Source organism: Schistocerca piceifrons, chromosome 4 (genome assembly GCF_021461385.2).
Source record: "Schistocerca piceifrons isolate TAMUIC-IGC-003096 chromosome 4, iqSchPice1.1, whole genome shotgun sequence".
In the NCBI taxonomy this organism is placed as follows: Eukaryota; Metazoa; Arthropoda; class Insecta; order Orthoptera; family Acrididae; genus Schistocerca; species Schistocerca piceifrons.
In genome coordinates, this window is record NC_060141.1 from 106233856 (window position 1) to 106258736 (window position 24881).

General features: G+C 42.5%; 1 protein-coding gene across 1 annotated transcript in view; it reads right to left on the bottom strand.

Annotated features, from left to right (window-relative positions):
* Positions 1-24881, bottom strand: part of LOC124795635 (nephrin-like) — a 910890-nt gene that overhangs the window by 609873 nt on the left and 276136 nt on the right. The window contains exon 2 of the mRNA XM_047259707.1: positions 15238-15370. Coding sequence (XP_047115663.1) covers positions 15238-15370 — 133 coding nt within the window. The remainder of the gene's footprint in view (positions 1-15237; positions 15371-24881) is intronic.

A 24881-nucleotide genomic window follows, 5' to 3' on the forward strand; every position in this document is an offset into this window, starting at 1 on the left:
TCCAAGTACATGTCGATAGAGCAAGCTATTAATGCTTATTTTACCCTGGACAGCAGATCAGTTGTTGAAATATGGGTATGTGGGTGCAAAACGGTTAGGCTGTACTGACAGGTGTGACCATCGTTACAAAAATTTCAGGTAGTAAATTACAAGACCTGTTTGTGGGAACACGATTAGCTGCGGAAAAGAATGACCAACCTATTAAAGTGCGTACTTATAAAGGTACCAGTGGTCACAATATCTGCGGTTGTACCTCTAGCACACTGAAAAAGATAAAGAGGAAGGTATACAGTATGTTACTAACACTGTTCAGCATGTTGTTGTTGTGGTCTTCCGTCCTGAGACTGATTTGATGCACCGAACGAGGTGGCGCAGTGGTTAGACACTGGACTCGCATTCGGAAGGACGACGGTTCAATCCCGCGTCCGGCCATCCTGATTTAGGTTTTCCGTGATTTCCCTAAATCACTCCAGGCAAATGCTGGGATGGTTCCTCTGAAAGGGCACGGCCGACTTCCTTTCCCATCCTTCCCTATTCCGATGAGACCGATGACCACGCTGTCTGGTCTCCTTCCCCAAACCAACCAACCAACCAACCAACTGATTTGATGCAGCTCTCCATGCTACTCTATCCTGGGTAAGCTACTTCATCTCCCAGTACGTACTGCAGCCTACATTCTTCTGAATCTGCTTAGTCTATTCATCTCTTGGTCTCCCTCTACGATTTTTACCCTCCACGATGCCCTCCAATGCTAAATTTGTGATCCTTTGGTGCCTCAGAACGTGTCCTACCAACCGATCCCTCCTTCTAGTCAAGTTCTGCCACAAACTCCTCTTCTCCCCAATCCTATTCAGTACCTCCTTATTAGCTATGTGATCCACCCATCTAGTCTTCAGCATTCTTCTGTAGCACCACATTTCGAAAGCTTCTATTCTCTTCTGGTTCAAAAAAAATGGTTCAAATGACTCTGAGCTCTATGGGACTTAACATCTTAGGTCATCAATCCCCTAGAACTTAGAACTACTTAAACCTAACTAACCTAAGGACAGCACACAACACCCAGCCATCACGAAGCAGAGAAAATCCCTGACCCCGCCGGGAATCGAACCCGGGAACCCGGGCGTGGGAAACGAGAACGCTACCGCACGACCACGATATGCGGGCTCTCTTCTGGTCCAAACTAGTTATCGTCCATGTTTCACTTCCATACATAGCACAACTCCATACATATACTTTCAGAAACGACTTCTTGACAATTAAATCTATACTGGATGTTAACAAATTTCTCTTCTTCAGAAACGCTTTCCTTGCCATTGCCAATCTACATTTTGTATCCTCTCTACTTCGACCATCATCAGTTATTTTGCTCCCCAAATAGCAAAACTCCTTTATTACTTTAAGTGTCTCATTTCCTAATCTAATTCCCACAGCATCACCCGACTTAATTCCTACATTCCGTTATCCTCATTTTGCTTTTGTTGATGTTCATCTTATATCTTCTTTTCAAGACACTGTCCATTCCGTTCAACTGCTCTTCCAAGTCCTTTGCTGTCTCTGACAGAATTACAATGTCATCGGCGAACCTTAACGTTTTTATTTCTTCTCCGTGGATTTTAATACCTACTCCGAATTTTTCTTTTGTTTCCTTTACTGCTTGCTCAATATACAGATTGAACAACATCGGGGAGAGGCTACAACCCTGTCTCACTCCCTTCCCAACCACTGCTTCCCTTTCATGTCCCTCGACTCTTATAACTGCCATCCGATTTCTGTACAAATTGTAAATAGCCTTTCGCTCCCAGTATTATACTCCTGCCACCTTCAGAATTTGAAATAGAGTGTTCCAGTCAACATTGTCAAAAGCTTTCTCTAAGTCTACAAAATCTAGAAACGTAGCTTTGCCTTTTCTTAATCTAGCCTCTAAAAGAGGCGGTAGGGTCAGTATTGCCTCACGTGTTCCCATGTTTCTACGGAATCCAATCTGAGCTTCCCCAAGGTCGGCTTCTACCAGTTTTTCCATTCGTCCGTAAAGAATTCGCGTTAGTATTTTGCAGCCGTGACTTATTAAACTGATAGTTCGGTAATTTTGACATATGTCAACGCCTGCTTTCTTTGGGATTGGAATTATTATATTCTTCTTGAAGTCTGAGGGTATTTCGCCTGTCTCATACATTTTGCTCACCAGATGGTAGAGGTTTGTCAGGACTGGCTCTCCCAAGGCTGTCAATAGTTCTAATGGAATGTTGTCTACTCCCGGGGCCTTGTTTCGACTCAGGTCTTCAGTGCTCTGTCAAACTCTTCACGGGGTATCATATCTCCCATTTCATCTTCATCTACATCCTCTTCCAGTTCCATAATATTGTCAAGTACATCGCCCTTGTTTAGACCCTCTCAGCAGACCGTGTTCAGCATATTTAGTTAATTAAAGAGATCTACTTTTTACATCTGGAACACAGAAAACTGGAGGATAAGTTAAATAAATACTGATGTGATGTGTATGTTCCTCACAGAGTATTTTTTTCCATCCTGTAGTGTCTGAAATACCTACTGTTGCGATGATCAAGTTCAGCAGCAAAATGTATAAATTCTTTAGAGATTTTTCGGACGTTCTTTAATGGACTTAAAAACTGGTGTTAGTCTTCATATATTAATCTTATATTCCATTACGCGTATCGGGCTTTCGCCATTCTCAAATTCTGAAGAAATACATGGAAGTGTATCAGCGAAAACACATTGATACATAAGATGTACTTCGTACAGACGGAAGACACAAGCATTTAGTGAAAAACTTCGATTAAATGCATCGTAAAAAACGAAGAGAGGTGGTACTCACAACATGTACTTAGGTAAAACGAAACTAAATTTGTCAAATATTGTTACAAATTTTGTGGTCAACGTTACTTAACATCTGAATGCGTACCGACTCACTGTAAAAATTGAAGTATTCAGTGAAGAAGAGCAGAAGATGGCAGTACTGGGTTAACGAAAATTTTATGTTTTTAAATACAGAAGTACTGATACAATTGGTTGATATAATGTAGTTTTAAATGACAAATAACATTCTGTTATATTTATTACATGACCCAGTTTATTTTACAACAAATATCCATCAAGTGTAAGGAGACTGGTGAAAATTATCAACACAAGATGGCGTCATTGTATAAGAATATTATTAAAATAAATGAACACCTCGCTGTCAAATAAAATAATATATTACAGCAAATGCATAATTTAATATAAATTAATAGATACATAAAAAATTAAATCGGTATATTGGTATCCCAACCATAAGATAAAACAAATTTACATAGTTACACGCCAAATGACAGGAAGTAAATTTGGTATGTAAACGTGTTGCAGAGATATGCATCAGTGTATGAAATTAAGTACGAAATGTAATACATGTAAAGACAGTTCTTATTTAATGTACAGCTCAAACCAAACAGTAAGAATCAACAGCTGCCAAATCTTGTTTTCATGCACAATGTGCAAATAGTACTTGAATGATGTGAGCTACAGTACATTGTGAGCGTCCGCTAAAAATCTAGTGAATTAGTGTAAAAATATCCCATTCATGATAGGACCAGCAACACATAAAAACTGAGGTGGCAGTATGTAAAAGCAGGACACAAGAAGTAAGGGACAGTGACAATGTGCTATGACATATAAGCATGGAAGGTGTCACAGAGGAGCTCTCTTTTGTTATTATTTTTTATTTGAATAGTTGTCCATATCACATGAAACGTAATCTAGTCGTTGTCTTACGGCAAAGTAACCCTCGAAATATGGTTATTGTACCTAATATAATTATTCGTTGGTTTGATTAATTCATACCAAAATAACTGTTGTGGCTTTTCATCTTTTTATTCATTATATCAACTCGGCATCGTTACTGCAAAGATTTGTTGTGTAACTCCACTATGTTTTGTTTAACTAGTTCTCGGAATATTTATAGCCGATGCTACAAGAAGTTACTGGAGACAGAGAGATGGCGACTGCATCCACTATATCCTTACATAACTCTCATTTACAGTATTTTTCGTTTGTTCGATTAATTCAATACAAAAAATGTATTTTTTGTATAGTTTTTTCTTCACCATCCATTATATATGCTCAATAAAGTTACTGCAAAGATTCGTTCTGTAACCCCACTAAGTACTCATAGATTTGCTTTCGTGAGAATATAGTTGCTTTTCATCGTAATATATTTCATCTTTCAGGTGAGAGTGAACAATTTATAGTTATATATCAATGATTTGTCATAATACTGCAATACTGTTGAAAGCACCTACAGATCATTACAGCGATTTAACTGCACGTTTTTCATGGTTCATTTATTATATGGCAGCGAACATGCTTTTGTTATTGTACCTCATAATTAATATGATGTACAACAACCATATTTTGAAGAGTTGGTTTGCTGTAAGACAACGACATCATTATTTATTACCCAGTATACACAGCTTCTTACAAACAAGGGGAAGGTGGTGTATCCTGATTTTATTTATTGATATGTCATGTATTGTTGATTCTAAGAGGAAGACCGTTACACAACACTTCTAGATTTTTGGAAGTACATTCACAGTGTAGCGCAGTTCAGAACATCCATATAGCAAGCTGCAGATTGTGCACGATGATAAGAATTGGCAGATGTTAGTTTTTACTATTTAATTTGAGTTGTATATTAAATACACACTAATCTTGTGTATTCCGTTTCTTACAGACATTACGTTTTATGCATTTTGCAGTCTGTTTTATACACTGTATGTTAATCTCTTTAAAACTGTTGCATACCACAAGTATGCTTCCTGTCAATTTTTCGTAGAACATCGTGTATTTTGTTTTTGGAGTACCAATATATCGATTTTAACCTTTTTATGTATACATCAATTGATGATAAATTGCGCATTTGCTTTAGTATAATATTCTATTGAACAGTGAGATGTTTGCTTATTTTAATAACATTCTTGTACATTGACATGATCTTACTGCGATAATTTTCGCCAGTCTCCTTTCACCAGATGGATGTTTTCACTTAACAGATATAACAGAATGTTACTTGTCGTTTACATCAATTAATTGTAGCACTACTTCTATGTTTTAAAACATCAACTTTTCATTAATGCCGTATAGTACTGCCGTTTGGTAGTCTTATTCATCTAAATTTAGATGTTTATAGTGAGTCAGTTTGCTCTCATATGTAATGTAATGTATACAGGATACTCTGCATCCACATTTGAAAAATTCAGTTTAGTTTTACCTAAGAATATGTTACGGATATTTTAGTGAATTCTACCTCCCTCCTTTTTTTACCACGTGCAATTCATGTATTTTAACAATGCTTTTCACTCACTGCTTAATAGTTTCGTTTGTGTGAAGTACGTTTCATTTACCAATGTATTTTAGCTGATACGCTTTCATTTATTTCTCTTATAGAGCATTTGAGAATGGCGCATGCCGAAACGCATAAGGCAGCTTAAGAGTACCGTAATAAATACAGTGGTCAAGACGAACATAATTTTTTGAGTGATAATCCAGTTCTTTACAACGAACGAAAAATGTGGAACATAAAGTGTGTGAGTTTCCAATGACTTCTACAACTGTTTTCTATGCTGCCATCAGTGTCCAAGTTAACTGAGTTTCTGAATATTTTACCTCTACCGCACCGCCTGAGTTGTAGGACATCTTCAATCCCTTCTGTAGTTCCATTGTCCCACATAGAAACTTCAGCCGCAAATCATTGTGGCCTTTATAGCAGTGCTGTCTGACAGTTTGTTTACGCTTTACCCCTAGGACTTCCTCAACAATACGTTTCCAAACTCAGCCGCTGATTTAACGTGATTACTGAAGTTAGCAAAAGGAAAACATATCAGATTAACTACTTCATATTATATCGACCTAAAACCAAAGCTCGTGATGCAATTCTAAGACAACTTATATCTATTTAATTTTCAAATAGTAAAATAACGGCTTCAGTAATTTTCGGTAGGGAAAGTTTGACAACCGAAAAGAATCATCCCATTGCAATAAATTCAAATTATTATTGTCAGTGCTTTCGGTAATAGGCTGTTTCTTACAAATAATTTACAGTAGAATTTTCGTTTCATCCAACAGCGTCTTTTCAGGTATCAGGTTGTAACTGTTTTGCCCGCAGGCTATGCACATAGTGCAGAGAAGAAAACACAACTTTGAGTGCAGTCAACTGTAGGCTACAACAATGCAGATACATGTTGCAATAGTATAATGTCGTCCATCTCAATTAACCAGTAATACTGGTTTCTTGGTACTTAAAACGAAGATTTCGGTGTTTAACTACAATTTGCTTCATTTAAGCTTAGAAAATAATTTTCAAGCAATAATTCAGTGATGCCTGGGATGAAAACATTATTAACGATAGGAATCCAAATACATTGAACCACAATTATTCCACTGAGAAGTATCGTGAACAGTTACTGGACTTTCGATTCATAGGCCTAATAATTTGCATGGAATATATTGGAATAAACCGCAATATAGTACTTGAATTACATTTTTCTAAGCTTGTTTCCAAAGTGGCCAAGAAGATGACTGTAAATCTAGAGGTCTATGGCCCAGTCCTCAACCCACCCTAGGATTTTTTCAGGCGTATAGCTTCTTTCATATGTGTAATTATTTGATACCTAAGAAATTCGAACTTACATAGTCCTCATTAAACTGTGGGAATCGGTATTAGTAGTTACTTCAATGGCCATAGTCAGGCAAGGACACACTATCCGCCAATAGCTCCAAAGAACAGTTTGTATTTTAAGGGAAATAGATGGTCCAGTCACATTAAGGTGACCGCTGCCTACATTCGACGTCAGTGTGCAGGAACAGCTCGCAGACAGCAATTGACACCACTATCATTAAAGGGTACATGAACAGCGCCAGTGTATGAGGGTGGAGGGGGGGGGGGGGGGTGATGCGCACGCGCGGACTTGGCATGTACCACGTGAATCTTCTGGAAGCAAAGACCCTGCAACAATGCTGAAAGTATCCAGGCCGGAGGAGGGAGTGCTGTGGTCTGTGCAATGCTTTCGTGGGATTACCTGAGTCATTTCGTCACTCTGGAAAGCACAATGGATCAACACAAGTATGCACCTTCCCTTGGCATGACGGCATCTATCAGCAGGGCAGAGCAACATGCCACACAGCTTGCAGTGGACGTGCGTAGTTCGAAGACCACCAGGATAAGTTTTACGTACTTCACCAGCCAACAAACTCTCCAGTTTCAAACTCCCTCGAGAATTTAGGGGACCACCTCGTTAGGGCTGATTGCGCAATGGATCCTCAAACGAGAATACTAGCGCAGCCAAGTCACTGGCGTCGACATGGCTCCACATACATGTCGGCATCTTCCAGAGCCACACTGAGGCTCTTCCTGCACGGCTAATAGCGTGGTACTACAAAACGTGGTTATTCAGACGCTTATTATCATGACCTACTAAATAATTTTGTTTTTCTTTTGAGCAGCAAATTCATGTCTTCGACTTCATCTCATACACGGTCGAAAAATCGTACTTATGTGCTACTGAGTAACTGGTTTTCACGATAAGCAATGTATGATAGATCACTTCTAATACCTTTTGTCTTCCCCAAGTGTTATTCCCATGATACAATGTAAGTTAAGGGGGTTAGCACGCCAAACGGGCCGGTTTGGAGCAGAAGAGGCACCACAGAACATTTTAGCTTCCACTGTGTATACTTTTACAAATAAAATCACAAAACTCTGTTAGTATGACCAGGAAGGATTCAGGATTCACTCTCATAGCAGTGGAAGTTCAAAAACCTAACAAAGTAAATTTTTTCTACATGTGGAATTTCATCATATTTTCCTTTACTATTGGTTGCATTTGTCGTTATAGGTACACATTTCTTCATAAGTAAAAGAGATTATTCGATGAATTTTACACAGCGTACAAACTCAACTTACAGGTGTATGAAACTCTAGAATTTTCCAAATCTGTTGAAAACTGTGGTAAAAATTGAGATAGTTAACTATAAAATTTGAGTTTTTCCTAAACATGATGTGAAAGATGCAACAGCTCATTCATTTTTTCATACACTAAATAAGTTACAATGTTTCATATGCCTTTAAGTATGGTTCGTATGCTGTCCAAATTTCATCGAGGAATCTCTCTTACTCATGAAGAAAAGTGAACCTATAGCAACAAATGCAGCCAATAGTAAGTGAAAATATAATGTATTTTCACATGTAAACAAATTTTATTGTGTTATGTTTTTGAACTTCCACAGCGTTGAATGTGAATCCTGAGTCCTTCCTTGTTATGCTGACAAAGTTTTATGAATTTATTTGAATAATTACAGACAGTGGAAATTAAAATGTCGTGTGGTGCCTGTCCCTCGTGTTGGCCGGTCGCACACGGTTATAACTCTTGCAACGTCCAGTTCGCATACTCAACGGTATGTACCTGCTGGGTTCACGCGTTACATGATTGATCAAGACGATTATTCTCCAGCATCTTTACGGGCGATGGAATGTGCATTCATCACTTCAAACCGGGAAAAAATGCAATCCATGGAGCAGAGCCACACTTCCTCTACTCCGAAGGTAAAGTTCAAAGTCGCACCCTCAACAGGTAAAGTAATCGACGTGAGGAACAAGCTACGACGGGTTCAGATTACCTTGAGCTGTTGCAAATGGGAGGTCGAGAAGGCAGTTATAAACTCACTGAACCCAAATCCTAGATATAGGTTAATGAGCCATAAGGTACCAGGGCCGGGACAAGTTGGCACTTTTAGAAATTCACCAGGAAACAGTCATGTAAGAGATTTGTCTTAAGTTCTTCTCTGCATACTACGGACCTGTGCGAGTGCGTCGCATTGCTCACGCGCATGCAGTCGGGCTTGAAGGGATAAAAACTGGTAAATCACTTACGATCCACCAAGTGAGCCAGCACAATATCATTGTGGAGTAATTCAAGGTAGAGAGTACACGCCTAAAATTTGTAACTAGAGTAGAAAATTGTAAATAGAGTACGACAGGTTCATAAATTTGTTCATTTGGAGTGTCATAAGAATTGACAAAAGACAATGAAGATGTTGGAGACATACGATGCCTTTAAGACACTGTACCCTTACATCAATCGACCTTTAAATCAATAAATATAAAGAAAGCTGTGTTTCCATCAAAATTAGAGGTCATTCTGTGCGTTGAAAACATGCGTTCAGTGTTCTGTAATGTATGAACCATTTGGACGACGTACGTCACGTAGGGAGATATAATGAGGCACGAACATAAAAGTACCTTTAACATGACAAATTCTTCGTTGGAAGTGAGGTCATGAAGGCAACCTGCGTATTTGAAAGACAGTGTAAGGTTAAGATATTCCATTCAGGGTGACTTCGATTACACCCTCATTTCACGCAGTTAGGTCGATGTGGAGAATCAATTTTTAAAATTTGTTTTCAGAAGAGAGCGTAATGGTTTTCACTGTAGTTGACTCGATGCACAGCGCGCGAGTGGAGTTTATGTGAAGAAACACATGGCGACAGGCGGGAGGAGAGAGTTCGTTTGATGCAGGTAGAAAAGGAAAATAGTCTCTAATGTTTAAAGGATAATTCAGTATAATGGAAAACTGTACGAAAAGAGTGAGGAAGATTTTTCGTGAATGAAGTATTTAAGCAGTGCCCTATAAAAAACTAATGCAGAAACTTTCAACAGGTGTGAGACATAACTAAAATACCAAATAAAGTTAGTGCTAAGAAGAAGTTCGAAATGCCGGCCGGGTGGCCGAGCGGTTCTAGGAGCTACAGTCTGGAACCGCGCGACCGCTACGGTCGCAGGTTCGAATCCGGCCTCGGGCATGGATGTGTGTGATGTCCTTAGGTTAGTTAGGTTTAAGTAGTTCGAAGTTCTAGGGGACTTATGACCTAAGCAGTTGAGTCCCATAGTGCTCAGAGCCATTTGAACCATTTTTTTTTTTTTTTAAGTTCGAAATGAACAGGAATCTGTCATGTAGTCTGGGAATTTCAGCGCTAGGAGTCTGCGGACAGCATATAGCATCCACTCGGAGAATTGCATGTATGCAACATACGTCATTTGCACAGGGCTCAGTGCCCCAGTGAGCAGATCATCGGTGGAGTGTAACTGCTGTCTGTATTTCGATAGGTGTTATGGGCACTCCGGTTCGGTGGATAGGGAAACAGCCAATCAATGTGTTGAGTTCCATTTGCGTGTCCACTGAGCCAGTCAGGGCCACGTTTTTCTGTTTCTCATCGCTAAGCAGTATCAGCCGATTTTGTGGCCAACTAATAACGGGGGATGTGATCAAAAGAAATTCAAAAATTTATTCTGCCAACCTCGAAATTACTTGTAGGTAGAATCCGATACTGTGTATTTCGTATTTAAACAATTTTTGAACTCTGCATGTTTTTTACACTGAATAACTTACGGTATCCACGTTGTGATTCAATCTATTAACATCCCAAAAGCAGTCATTCGTTTGATGCTCTAGACTGAAGTGAAGGAAAAGCACAACACGATATTTCGTTTATGGAAATCCATAGGTATAGGTTGTCGACGACAAGGTCGTCTTAATTGTACATAGGCGTGAGATTTTCGCTGTGGAGACCACATTAGGCAACCATACATACACGAGCCATATGTTAGAAACACCGCGGGGGTTTACAAACTAAATTGCACACACAAAAACTTTCTTGTTTCCTTTGGCTACCAGTTTCGGTCTGCTTTACACCATCTTCAGACCGCATGCCATGATGATAGGTTCAAATGGTTCAAATGGCTCTGAGCATTATGAGACTTAACATATGAGGTCATTGGTCCCCTAGAACTTAGAACTACTTAAACCTAACTAACCTAAGGACATCACACACATCCTTGCCCGAGGCAGGATTCGAGTCTGTGACCGGACGCGTGATTCCGGACTGTAGCCTAGAACCGCTCGGCCACCCTGGCCGGCATTATGATAAGCGGTGGCGGTAAACGGAGCATGAGTTACGACTCCACGGAAAAAAATAATAATAGATAAAAAAACGCTGTTCTTGAAAAGAAATGTTCCCAGTGTTCTCAGAATTACTGTTTACAGAGTAGTCACACAGTGATCTCAATAACTACGATAAGAACCGAAAATCCATCAAAAGAAGCTAATAATATTGTCTTTAAACTGCTCATAGCTTTTCAGGTTCCGGGGTAGGAGAAAATGAACTAATATTGAAGAAGTTGCGGATATATCCAACTTGAGCAGACACTATGGAGTCGCAAACACCACTGGGCGACAATGATGTCATTCTCGTGTCTCCTTGCCACAGGACCTCTCTGATTGGCTTATTTGCAAGGAACTGGGAAGAGGCATGATATCAAAAAAAGGAAGTATGATTACGTTTTAACATTCCGTCAACAGTGAGATCATTAGAAGCGGAATATAAGCCCCGACTGGTTCAATGATAGGAAAGGAAGTCATCCAGGCCCTTTAAAAGAAACCATCCTGGCGTTTGCCTGGAGCGAATTTGGGAAATCACGTAACCATCGTCCTCTCAAGTGCGAGGGCACGTTTCTAGCCATTGCGTCATCTCTCTAGGTGGCATGACTTAAGGAGTTGAGAGATGTGAGTGGATCATCTGATATAGCATCTAAATACTGAGCTGTTTTACTCGCTTAGAAAATCTCTGTCCTTTTCACCAAGAAAGGGGCCTGGCTTAGGAATGGGGTGTGGTAGATTTGTGGGTCAGGAATGGTTTTGTGCGGATGGAGCAGGTGATGTGGTTTGGGGCAGTAAGAGGGGTGGCTCATTCAAATCTGTGTGATTACCTAAGGGACCAAACTGCTGTGGTCATCGGTCCCTAGACTTACACATTACATAAACTAACTTATGCTAAGAACAACACACATACCCATGCTAGAGACGGGACTCGAACCTCCGGAGAGAGGGGCCGCGCAATCCGTGACATGGCGCCTCAAACCACGCGGCCACTCCGTGCAGCGATGTGGCTTATTAGGGGACACGGTTTAAAAGGGGACAGGTGGAAATCCATGGTCAGAGCGTCCATCCTCGTGTGTTCCAGAATGACTGTTGCTACGCCCCAATATTCCAGAATGCCTGTTTATCGTCCACGTCCCACAAAGCTCATTGATTTCCTACTAACGATACAAATACCAGGTGTGTAAGTCTACGCTGTACGATTAAGAGCTCTCCGTCTGAAGATAAAAATCTAGTTTCCAAACTGGATTTTCGATGAAATGTTAGTGCTATGGGTAAAGTAAGCTTTGGAATTGTAAATCCGCACATCAAAAAAGTTTTGCATTCCCTCTGTTCCGAGAGTTCCTGAAGCTGTACAGAAAATTGGAATAGAGATCAATATAAATATCATTTCCGCCCTTTTTATTGCTCATGGCAACCACACATTGCATGTTCTACCGCCATACAGCGAGACCTTCAGAGGTGGTGGTCCACACTGCTGTACACACCGTTACCTCTAATACCCAGTAGCACTTCCTCTAGCATTAATACATGCTTGTATTCGTAGTGGCATACTATCCACAAGTTCATCAAGGCACTGTTTGTTCAGATTGTCCCACTCCTCAACGACGATTCGGCGTCGATCCCTCAGAATGGTTGGTTGGTCACGCCGTCCATAAACAGCCCTTTTCAATCTATCCCAGGCGTATTCGATAGGGTTCATGTCTGGAGAACATGTTGGCCACTCGAGTCGAGCGATGTCGTTATCCCAACGGATGTGATTTACAAGACGTGCGCGATGGGGGCACAAATTGTCGTCCACGAAGACGAATGCCTCGCCAATATGCTGCCGACATGGTTGCACTATCGGTCGGAGGATTGCATTCACGTATCGTACAGCCGTTACGCCGCCTTTCATGACCACCGGTAGCGTAGTTGGCCCCACATAAGGCCACCCCAAAATGTCAGGGTACCTCCGCCTTGCTGCCCTCGCTGGACAGTGTGTCTAAGGAGTTCAGCCTGACCAATATGCCTCCAAACACGTCTCCGACGATTGTCTGGTTGAAGGTGTATGCGACACTCATCGCTGAAGAGAACGTGATGCCAATTCTGAGCGGTTCATTCGGCATGCTGTTGGGCCCATATGTACAGCGCTACATGGTGTCGTGGTTGCCAAAATGGATCTCGCCATGGACATCGGGAGTGAAGTTGTGCATCATGCAGCCTGTTGTGCACAATTTGAGTCGTAATAAGACGTCCTGTGGCTGCACGAAATACATTATTGAACATGGTGGCGTGGCTGTTACGGTTCCTCGGAGCTATAATCCGTAGGTAGCGGTCATCCACTGCAGTAGTTACCCTTGGGCGGCCTGGGCGAGGCGTATCATCGACAGTTCCTGTCTCTCTGTATCTCCTCCACGAACGACCAACATCGCCTTGTTGAGAGTCCTTCCTGGACAAAGTAACATTGCGGACGCGTTCGAATCGCAGTAGTGACCTTCTAGGCATTGTTGAACTACAGACCACACAAGCCGTGTACCTCCTACCTAGTGGAATAGCTGGAACGGATCGGTTGTCTTATCCCCTCCGTCTAATAGGCGCTGCTAATACATCTAAAACATGGTTGTTTACGTATGTGGGCAGGTTTAGTGACATCTCTGGTCAAAGGGACTGTGTCTACGATACAGTACCCACAGCCAACCTCTATCTTCATGAGTTCTGGGAACTGGGGTGATGCAAAACTTTTTTTAACGTGTGTATAGGGGCGAATATACACTCCTGGAAATTGAAATAAGAACACCGTGAATTCATTGTCCCAGGAAGGGGAAACTTTATTGACACATTCCTGGGGTCAGATACATCACATGATCACACTGACAGAACCACAGGCACATAGACACAGGCAACAGAGCATGCACAATGTCGGCACTAGTACAGTGTATATCCACCTTTCGCAGCAATGCAGGCTGCTATTCTCCCATGGAGACGATCGTAGAGATGCTGGATGTAGTCCTGTGGAACGGCTTGCCATGCCATTTCCACCTGGCGCCTCAGTTGGACCAGCGTTCGTGCTGGACGTGCAGACCGCGCGAGACGACGCTTCATCCAGTCCCAAACATGCTCAATGTGGGACAGATCCGGACATCTTGCTGGCCAGGGTAGTTGACTTACACCTTCTAGAGCACGTTGGGTGGCACGGGATACATGCGGACGTGCATTGTCCTGTTGGAACAGCAAGTTCCCTTGCCGGTCTAGGAATGGTAGAACGATGGATTCGATGACGGTTTGGATGTACCGTGCACTATTCAGTGTCCCCTCGACGATCACCAGTGGTGTACGGCCAGTGTAGGAGATCGCTCCCCACACCATGATGCCGGGTGTTGGCCCTGTGTGCCTCGGTCGTCTGCAGTCCTGATTGTGGCGCTCACCTGCACGGCGCCAAACACGCATACGACCATCATTGGCACCAAGGCAGAAGCGACTCTCATCGCTGAAGACGACACGTCTCCATTCGTCCCTCCATTCACGCCTGTCGCGACACCACTGGAGGCCGGCTGCACGATGTTGGGGCGTGAGCAGAAGACGGCCTAACGGTGTGCGGGACCGTAGCCCAGCTTCATGGAGACGGTTGCGAATGGTCCTCGCCGATACCCCAGGAGCAACAGTGTCCCTAATTTGCTGGGAAGTGGCGGTGCGGTCCCCTACGGCACTGCGTAGGATCCTACGATCTTGGCGTGCATCCGTGCGTCGCTGCGGTCCGGTCCCAGGTCGACGGGCACGTGCACCTTCCGCCGACCACTGGCGACAACATCGATGTACTGTGGAGACCTCACGCCCCACGTGTTGAGCAATTCGGCGGTACGTCCACCCGGCCTCCCGCATGCCCACTATACGCCCTCGCTCAAAGTCCATCAACTGCACATACGGTTCACGTCCACGCTGTCGCGGCATGCTACCAGTGTTAAAGACTGCGATGGAGCTCCGTATGCCACGGCAAACTGGCTGACACTGACGGCGGCGGTGCACAAATGCTGCGCAGCTAGCGCCATTCGACGGCCAACACCGCGGTTCCTGGTGTGTCCGCTGTGCCGTGCGTGTGATCATTGCTTGTACAGCCCTCTCGCAGTGTCCGGAGCAAGTATGGTGGGTCTGACACACCGGTGTCAATGTGTTCTTTTTTCCATTTCCAGGAGTGTATGATAGAGTGTTATATCTAAATCAGTGGGAAGAAGTGCAGTATGCGGTTAGTCCATATAACAACGGAGGAAACGTTAGCTACCTGTAGATTGGTGTGCCGAGGTCCTCGCGGTACCACAACACGAGTAGCACCGTGTCGCCGATGTCGCTGGTGGATATGTTGCACGGCAGGCGTGCAGACTCGCCGGCCACCACCGTCACGTCAATCAGCGGAACTGCAAAAAAGGAAGCAGAAAGCGAAGTTAGTAACGGTAGGGTGGTGCTAGTTTGGTCATTAAATATAGAATCGACAAGTTAAGTGCGGATGGATTTGTGGACAGCACCGTGTTCTTCTAAGGTTAAAATGGCTCTGAGCAGTATGGGACTTAACTGCAATGGTCATCAGTCTCCTATAACTTAGAACTACTTAAACATAACTATCCTAAGCACATCACACTCATCCATGCCCGAGGCAGAATTCGAACCTGCGACCGTAGCAGTCGCGCAGTTCCATACTGTAGCGCCTAGAACCGCTCAGCCACTCCGGCTGAGGTTCTTCTAAGGAAAGTAAACATTGAGTTACACAAAAGGATATGGAAAAGTCAGTATTAAACGTTCTATATACATGCTGGTCCATTGATCGTGACCCGGCCAAATATCTCACGAAGTAAGCGTCAAACGAAAAAACTACAAAGAACCAAACTTGTCTAGCTTGAAGGGGGAAACCAGATGGCGCTATGGTTGGTCCGCTAGATGGCGCTGCCATAGGTCAAACGGATATCAGCTGCGGTTTTCTTAAAAATAGGAAACCCCATTATTTATAACATATTCCTGTAGTACGAAAAGAAATATGAATGTTTTAGTTGGACCACTTTTTTCGCTTTGTGATAGATGCGCTGCAATAGTCACAAACACATGGCTCACAATTTTAGACGAACAGTTGGTAACAGGTAGGTTTCTTAAATTAAAATACAGAACGCAGGTACGTTTGAACATTTATTCCGGTTCCAGAATGAGATTTTCACTCTGCAGCGGAGTGTGCGCTGATATGAAACTTCCTGGCAGATTAAAACTGTGTGCCCGACTGAGACTCGAACTCGGGACCTTTGCCTTTCGCGGGCAAGTGCTCTACCAACTGAGCTACCGAAGCACGACTCACGCCCGGTACTCACAGCTTTTCTTCTGCCAGTACCTCGTCTCCTACCTTCCAAACTTTACGGAAGCTCTGCAGAAGTTCTGGATGGTTCGCAGGAGAGCTTCTGTAAAGTTTGGAAGGTAGGAGACGAGGTACTGGCAGAAGAAAAGCTGTGAGTACCGGGCATGAGTCGTGCTTCGGTAGCTCAGTTGGTAGAGCACTTGCCCGCGAAAGGCAAAGGTCCCGAGTTCGAGTCTCGGTCGGGCACACAGTTTTAATCTGCCAGGAAGTTTCATATCAGCGCACTCTCCGCTGCAGAGTGAAAATCTCATTCTGGAAACATCCCCCAGGCTGTGGCTAAGCCATGTCTCCGCAATATCCTTTCTTTCAGGAGTGCTAGTTCTGCATGGTTCGCAGGAGAGCTTCCGTAAAGTTTGGAAGGTAGGAGACGAGGTACTGGCAGAAGAAAAGCTGTGAGTACCGGGCGTGAGTCGTGCTTCGGTAGCTCAGTTGGTAGAGCACTTGCCCGCGAAAGGCAAAGGTCCCGAGTTCGAGTCTCGGTCGGGCACACAGTTTTAATCTGCCAGGAAGTTTCATATCAGCGCACTCTCCGCTGCAGAGTGAAAATCTCATTCTGGAAACATCCCCCAGGCTGTGGCTAAGCCATGTCTCCGCAATATCCTTTCTTTCAGGAGTGCTAGTTCTGCATGGTTCGCAGGAGAGCTTCCGTAAAGTTTGGAAGGTAGGAGACGAGGTACTGGCAGAAGAAAAGCTGTGAGTACCGGGCGTGAGTCGTGCTTCGGTAGCTCAGTTGGTAGAGCACTTGCGCGCGAAAGGCAAAGGTCCCGAGTTCGAGTCTCGGTCGGGCACACAGTTTTAATCTGCCACGAAGTTTCATATCAGCGCACTCTCCGCTGCAGAGTGAAAATCTCATTCTGGAAACATCCCCCAGGCTGTGGCTAAGCCATGTCTCCGCAATATCCTTTCTTTCAGGAGTGCTAGTTCTGCATGGTTCGCAGGAGAGCTTCCGTAAAGTTTGGAAGGTAGGAGACGAGGTACAGGCAGAAGAAAAGCTGTGAGTACCGGGCGTGAGTCGTGCTTCGGTAGCTCAGTTGGTAGAGCACTTGCCCGCGAAAGGCAAAGGTCCCGAGTTCGAGTCTCGGTTGGGCACACAGTTTTAATCTGCCAGGGAGTTTCATTTATTCCGGTTGTCCCAGTGCGACACACGTACCTTTGTGAACTTATCATTTCTGAGAACGCATGCTTTTACAGGGTGATTACCTGTAAATACCACATTAATGCAATAAATTCTCAAAATGAAGTTCGTCAACCTCATTGTATTTGGCAATACATATAACGACATTCCTCTGAACAGCGAATAGTTCGCCTTCCATAATGTTCGGACATGCATTGTCAATGCGCTGACGCACATTGTCAGACATGGTGGGAGGATCACGATAGCAAATATCCTTCAACTTTCCCCACAGAAAGAAATCCGGGGACGTCATATCCGGTGAATGTGCGGGCCAAGGTATGGTGCTTCGACGATCAATCTACCTGTCATGAAATATTGTATTCAATACCGCTTCAACCACATGCGAGCTATGTGCCAGACATCCATCATGTTGGAGGTACATCGCCATTCTGTCATGCAATGAAACATCTTGTACTAACATCGGTAGAACATTAAGTAGGAAATCAGCATACATTGCACCATTTAGACTGCCATCTATAAAATGGGGCCAATTGTCCTTCCTCCTATAATGCCGTACCATACGCTAACCCGCCAAGGTCGCTGATGTTCCACTTGTAGCAGCCATCGTGGACTTCCCATTGCCCAATAGTGCATATTATGCCGGATTACGTTACCGCTGTGGGTGAATAACGTTTCGTCGCTAAATAGAACGCGTGCTAAAAATATGTCATCGTCCCGTAGTTTCTCTTGTGCCCAGTGGCAGAAATGTACACGACGTTCAAAGACGCCGCCATGCAATTCCTGGTGCATAGAAATATGGTATGGGTGCAATCGATGTTGGTGTAGCATTCTCAACACCGACGTTTTTGAGATTCCCGATTCTCGCGGAATTTGTCTTCTACTGATGTGCGGATTAGCCGCGACAACAGCTACAACACCTACTTCGGCATCATCATTTGTTGCAAGTCGTTACTGAGGTTTCACATGCGGCTGAACGCTTCCTGTTTCCTTAAATAACGTAACTATCCGGCGAACGGTAAGGACACTTGGATGATGTCGTCCAGGATACCGAGCAGCATACATAGCACACGCCCGTTGGGCATTTTGATCACAATAGCCATACATCAACACGATATCGACCCTTTCCGCAATTGGTAAACGGTCCTTTTTAACACGGGTAATGTATCACGAAGCAAATACCGTCCGCACTGTCGAAGTGTTACGTGAGACCACGGGCTAACACGTTTGCGGCTATTACAGCGTCTTTTATCACAAAGCGAAAAAAGTGGTCCAACTAAAACATTCATATTTCTTTACGTACTGCACGAATTTGTAATAAAAGAATGGGGGTTCCTATTTAAAAAAAAAAACGCAGTTGATTTCCGTTTGACCAATGGCATCGCCATCTAGCGGGCCAACCACAGCGCCATCTGATATCCCCCTTCAAGCTAGACAAGTTTCGTTCTTTGTAGTTTCTTCGTTTGCTGTTTATTTCGTGAGATATTTGGCCCGGTCGCTATCAATGGACTACCCTGTTATATTGTAGGGTGTCTATAATTTTTACAACTACACACTTCATTCATTTTGAAATTATAGTTTTCAGCAAGTGAAAAGGTAAATCCTACGTTTTGTATTTTTCTGTTTTCCAGATAGAGCAGATCTGATGAAAAATGTGGACGCCAAACAAGAAACCTCACAAGGAATCCCTTGCATGGGAGGTCGCGAAAGGCCAGTGATGTTTAAGCATTCCACGCTCCACGTACTGTCTGCCATGCAACCACAATACTGGCTACTAATAGCAACAGGACGCAGCACTGGAGGTATCCAATGGTATGCACAGCGTGAGATAGGCAGCGCAGTTGAACAGCTTAGTCGATGTGTAACTCACGACAGTGCTACAGCGCTAGTGGTGTTGACACAAAGCAGAACAATGGCAACGATAGACAACACAGACATTGTATTATAGCTACAACAGTAACCAAATTCGATATTTCGTCAGAAGGAACAGGCAGAGTTTCGCAGAGTGAGAAAGGACAGATGACCGCACTAGCACCGAAACGGACGGCAACAGTAAGATTATGCCGACTGTTGATTTGGATAGTAAAGTGGCTGGAAGTTATTTACTTTGCTGCGAGAAGTTGGAGGAGCTATGTCCCATACGTTTGCCCTGCCATCTACGATTCTTTCTCGTGTGCGTAATCTTGCAATGGCAATAGGGAATATTTACATGACAGCAAGCAAGAGTGGGAAAATGAGCGTAAGAGAACTACAACTACAGCACAAGTTTATTGCAAATATCTGGTCAAAATAGCTTACTTTTGCTTCTTTCCTGGTATGCGTATAAAAATCATGCTCCTTTAGTATAAACTGTTCCTCCTGAAAAGTGACATTGCAGTTTACACCACCTGGAACCACTAAACAAATTCAGTCTCTGGATGTTTTTTACCGTGCTTGTAAAACATGATGTCGCACTATCTGCATCTGATCCTTAAACGATAGCCAGTTTCACAATAAGCTCCACAGTTTAGCAATCAGTTGCATGCCATCACATTCTATTACATCTCTTCAGCCCGTTCACCAACACGATTCTGTACGAATTCTTTAAGAGCGGGTACCAAGCTCAGCGTCGTGCATGGATTGTGACTCCCACGGAGTTCGTCCCCGATCTTGATTGTGCGAACCTTTGTGCTCACTGTGGCGCGCCATTCTTCATTCGGTGTTCGTCGTGGAGATTAAAAGTTTGTTTTGAAGATTTCTGCTGTTTTGTGAAGTGCAACACGTACATCCCACAGAACGTTCATCTCTGCACCTCAAGGCATTCATTTTCTGTTGCCCTCGTGATGTACATGGTGAGTCATTATCGGTTAATATTATCCCTGTCATAACTGTTAACACTTTCAAATGAGCCTTAGTAAAGTCTGAACTTGCAACTTCGCGCTATAAGGGTTCCTTATCAGAGTGTAAATTGATCCATAGAGAGGAAGTGCCATACCCAAGTGCGACGAAACTTTCAAACGCAATTTAGAAGGAACCACAGTCTCTTCGGTCTTTTCGGACTGGGCACACCTTATTTAGTGAAATATGGAGTATTCTCCATAAACAGCAAGCGATACGTCCTTTGAACTCAGCCTTCGACGTGGACAAGATACGGCATGAGTTTGCATAGAGTCTGATATAATCAGTGCTCACAGCGACCAGAAAATTGGAACTGTCATGATGAACAATGTGCAGAGTCTTGTGGTAATCGTTATGACCTTACGTAGACAATGATAAACTAGTCAATTGTCTCAAAAAAAAGACTACTAAGAAAATAATTATCTCCGATTAGTCAACTATTCATGAATTCGGCAAGTTGAGTCTTCATAACGTCGGATGTGAGAGGATGGCCACGTGAAATGGAAGGAGGCAGTCTTATGGTAAGTTTGTGGTCGCGATTTATGTACTATTGCAACACTGGTACATTCTTTTTCAGCGAGGTTGCGGTACACAACTGGTACACTTGCAACCTAACTTGATATTCCAGTAGGAACAAGCGCTATCTGCTTAGACAGCGCTTTCTGGGTGAATTGTTTTCGGATAGGTGTACTGGACGAGATGCTTCGATTCGCTTGCCGTCAAAGTCACCTGACCTCACACCTACAAACATTTTCTGTGGGAAGTGGAGAACCGAAAAAAAATTACGGACATACAGGACTAGAAGATAGATGTTCGCAATGCTCTTGAACATGACTTCATGAGTGTAATGGAGCATGCATCGGAATAAACTAAGTAGTGTTGTATGTGCCAACAGGGATGCACGTCTTTGAATTAAGAAATAAAATCTTACGAGTTTAAAGGATAACGAACAGGCATATCAAGGAACTTACATGGTTGCGAAACATACAGAGTTGCTCGTTGGATCACATTTCATTAAGGTGAACTAACGTAGTTACTCAATGGCAAACAAAGGCTAATGGTTTTTTTTTTTACTGGTCACTATCTAACATATAAGAAATAAATTATACTGCAGTAGTTCAAAAGAGAAACTGCTTTTTTACTAGTATGTATTTGCACAAAGCTTTCCGGTACCGCGGTGCTATCATCAGCTGTATTTCAGTTTCATCTACATTAGTGAGTAGTGTAGTATCACCTTTACTCAGCCACGTTTTCTCTTCTAGCGCAAATGCTTATGCGTAACTGCTCAAGTGATCTATATGGATTAAACTGCGATACAGAAAGATATTATCTGTGACACGTGACATAAAAACTCTGTGGATAGGATGTGGAACATCAAGTGTGTTATGAGCTTACTTACTACCGATTTAGCAACTGCGGAGAGTATGATCATGTGGGAACACTAATTAGCGGCATTGAACTGTAATCAGTGGCATTGTTGGAATCTAAAATTTTGAATACGGAATGTAATTTGATTAATTATGATAATATTTCATCTCATGCCAGAGTACGATGTATCCTGACATGTAGCTACGAAGACCATTTATGGAAAAACATAATTTCATGAATGGAAAAGGTACGTTGAATTCTTTGGTTATTTTAACTTCTCTCTTGTATTTGGCTCGGAACATTATTCGCTGTGTCGTTTATCGTAGGGAACTTTGTAACCTGTGAAATCTGTAAAGCCCGCACCACGGTCGTTTATGCTCTATTTCTAGAGATTAATTTCTGTATTTTTATCGAAATTAATACGTCTTGGACACTGATTCCCCTTGCTGCAAAGTGATTACGTCGTAGCATCCATGACGGCTTCCCCACGGTGTATGATTATGCCTGTGATTATTTTAAGAGTTTTCAGAGCTGACGATCGCCGGAAATCTGCAGAACCCAGAAATTTTATTCCAGCGGCTGACTTCGGCATCGAGGGACCGAATGACTATGATTATGAACTGTAACTTTCTAACCGTTCTGTTTAATAGACTTGAGAATTAAAATTAGAATTAAATTTATACATGAGTGTGGGAGATATCTGTGTTAAAATTCTGGGGAAGCGACTTCTCTTGCCCAAAAGTTTCTATTCACGTAACTAGACGTGATTCAGTCATAAGAATTTAACTTCAGTTTAATAGGGAGCGAATTTATAGTAGGTTTGTTTGGTTGACGTGCAACTGAAGTTACGTACCAAAACCCTCAATGCTGAGGTACATGTTTCTGAAATACTCCTGATGATCATGGCGTGCTTCCTAAACGCATCGTTGTAATAAACGCTAGTAAAACGTGACAGAAGCAGTACGATCTCCAACGAAAGCTATCTCACAACTGGAGTTTGCTATAAGCTTTACAGTGTGGCCACAGAGAATGGATCATCAGTTGCAAGTCTTGTGAAATCCAATGGAATATTCTGGCCCTGAGACCGTTACAAACAGACCCAATTTGAAGCAATGTCGTTGCTTACTGTGACATGCAATGTAACTGACATTCACACCGTATCTAACCATTACAATGGCTCTTATTTCTCAAGTTTGATATGTCACTTCCTGTTAATGACAGCAGTTTGGTTTCATTGTTCAAATTATATTTGGGCACGATACGAAAAGCGGAAGGGATATCATTTGGCCCTGGAATTAGAAAGAAAGAAGAAATCAATAAAATCTTATACAACATATTGTTTATCTAAAACCAATTAGAAAGAAAGAAGAAATCTATAAAATCTTATATAACATATTGTTTATCTAAAACCAATTCATTAAGCACCATTCCCTTGATATCATAATGACGCAAACCAGCCACCATATTTCGTTCTCTGACGTAACAGTGGAACCTCACCATTTTATGACTGCCAGATTCAGCTTCTGCCGACGACGGTGGAGATAGTCATCCGAATTTGACGCGGCATGTTAAAAGAGAGTTTACATTCATCCTCATCATTAATTTCTGTGTGAACTTTAGTAACATAATCTAAAAAACTGACACGAACAACGATGCGAAAGTCACATTTTTTCTTGAAAAACTTTATGCTTTGGTGAAGCCTCTTGTTACTCCTTGAACACGTATGTCAGTTCTCTCATACATAATGAGCAAGCATCTCTTTCCATTCACGTTTTATATTCATAAATTATTTGAGTTCTGTATGCGTGTGACTCGTTTCACGTCAGAATAATTTACAAAATTCAATATATTATTATCTTTGACATTACTTTGATATGAGAGTTGGAGACCCAAATTGGGTGTAAATGGGGACGATCTGCCACTTAAGCCTTTTAAAGTGCTTGGTCAAAGCAATTGTATTGAAGCCATTTAATGTATACCTGAAACATCATCCGCCGTTGAGAATGCTGTCCCACCTAACCATTAATACAGGCGCACAGTGTTAGTTGAGACAACGGCTTGTGCTAATGGTTAGGTGGGACAACGCTCTCAACGAAAGATGATGCTTCATATATACATTAAATGGATTCAGTCTCACGGTTCCGAACAAGGCCTTTGGTAGCCTTAAGCGGGATGTCCTCTCCATTTAATCCCACTCTGGTGCCGGCCGGAGTGGCCGAGCGCTTCTAGGCGCTACAGTGTGGAGCCGCGCGACCGCTACGGTAGCAGGTCCGAATCCTGCCTCGGGCATGGATGTGTGTGTTGTCCTTAGGTTAGTTAGGTTTAAGTAGTTCTAAGTTCTAGGGGATTGATGACATCAGAAGTTAAGTCACATAGTGCTCAGAGCCATTTGAACCATTTGAACCCACTCTGGACCCTCAGCTGACCCACCATCAGCCTTTCTGATAATTCACTGTAGTCGGCCTAATCATCTTGAGAGATTCAACAACTGTTTACATAATTCTCGTTTGCTGTTCCGTCGCAGTTGTACGTTTTTAATTAGATTACATGTTTCGATCACTCTGAATCATCTTCAGATCTATAACAAAGTAAGTAGAGAAGACGGGTGTCTGACGCTACTGCTTAGGTAAATTCTGTGTTTATGTACAATTCTTGTCTTTTCTAATTATTGTAAAATATTGGATGGCACATATGTAGTGCTACTTTGTTTTAGATCTGAAGATGATCCTGAGTGATCGAAACATCTAATTTAATTAAAATGTGCAACTGACGAGGAAAAATAAGTGAGATTTTAATGGGCTGGATCTTACTTTCATGCTGCCGTAGCTAATCGAATATAACTAGTATTAACATTATCTGGGATATATAAATTAGCTTTCAGTCATTTTTTTAATAATATCTGGGATTTTATGCACCCCTACTAGAACCTTTTCAAATATTTTCGTTTAATAATTTTCATTTCTACACAAAGCATTCAGTATTTTCGTCTTTCATTCATACAACAAATTAAGATCAAAGACCGACAAGGCGACAGCAAAGGAGACAGTTGCTACAAATTATTTTCCAGATTCCGTGAAGCCATATGAGAGGTATCATGACCAACAACTCGATATTCCTAAAGTTTTGAAAGACTACTAGGATAAATATATACAGT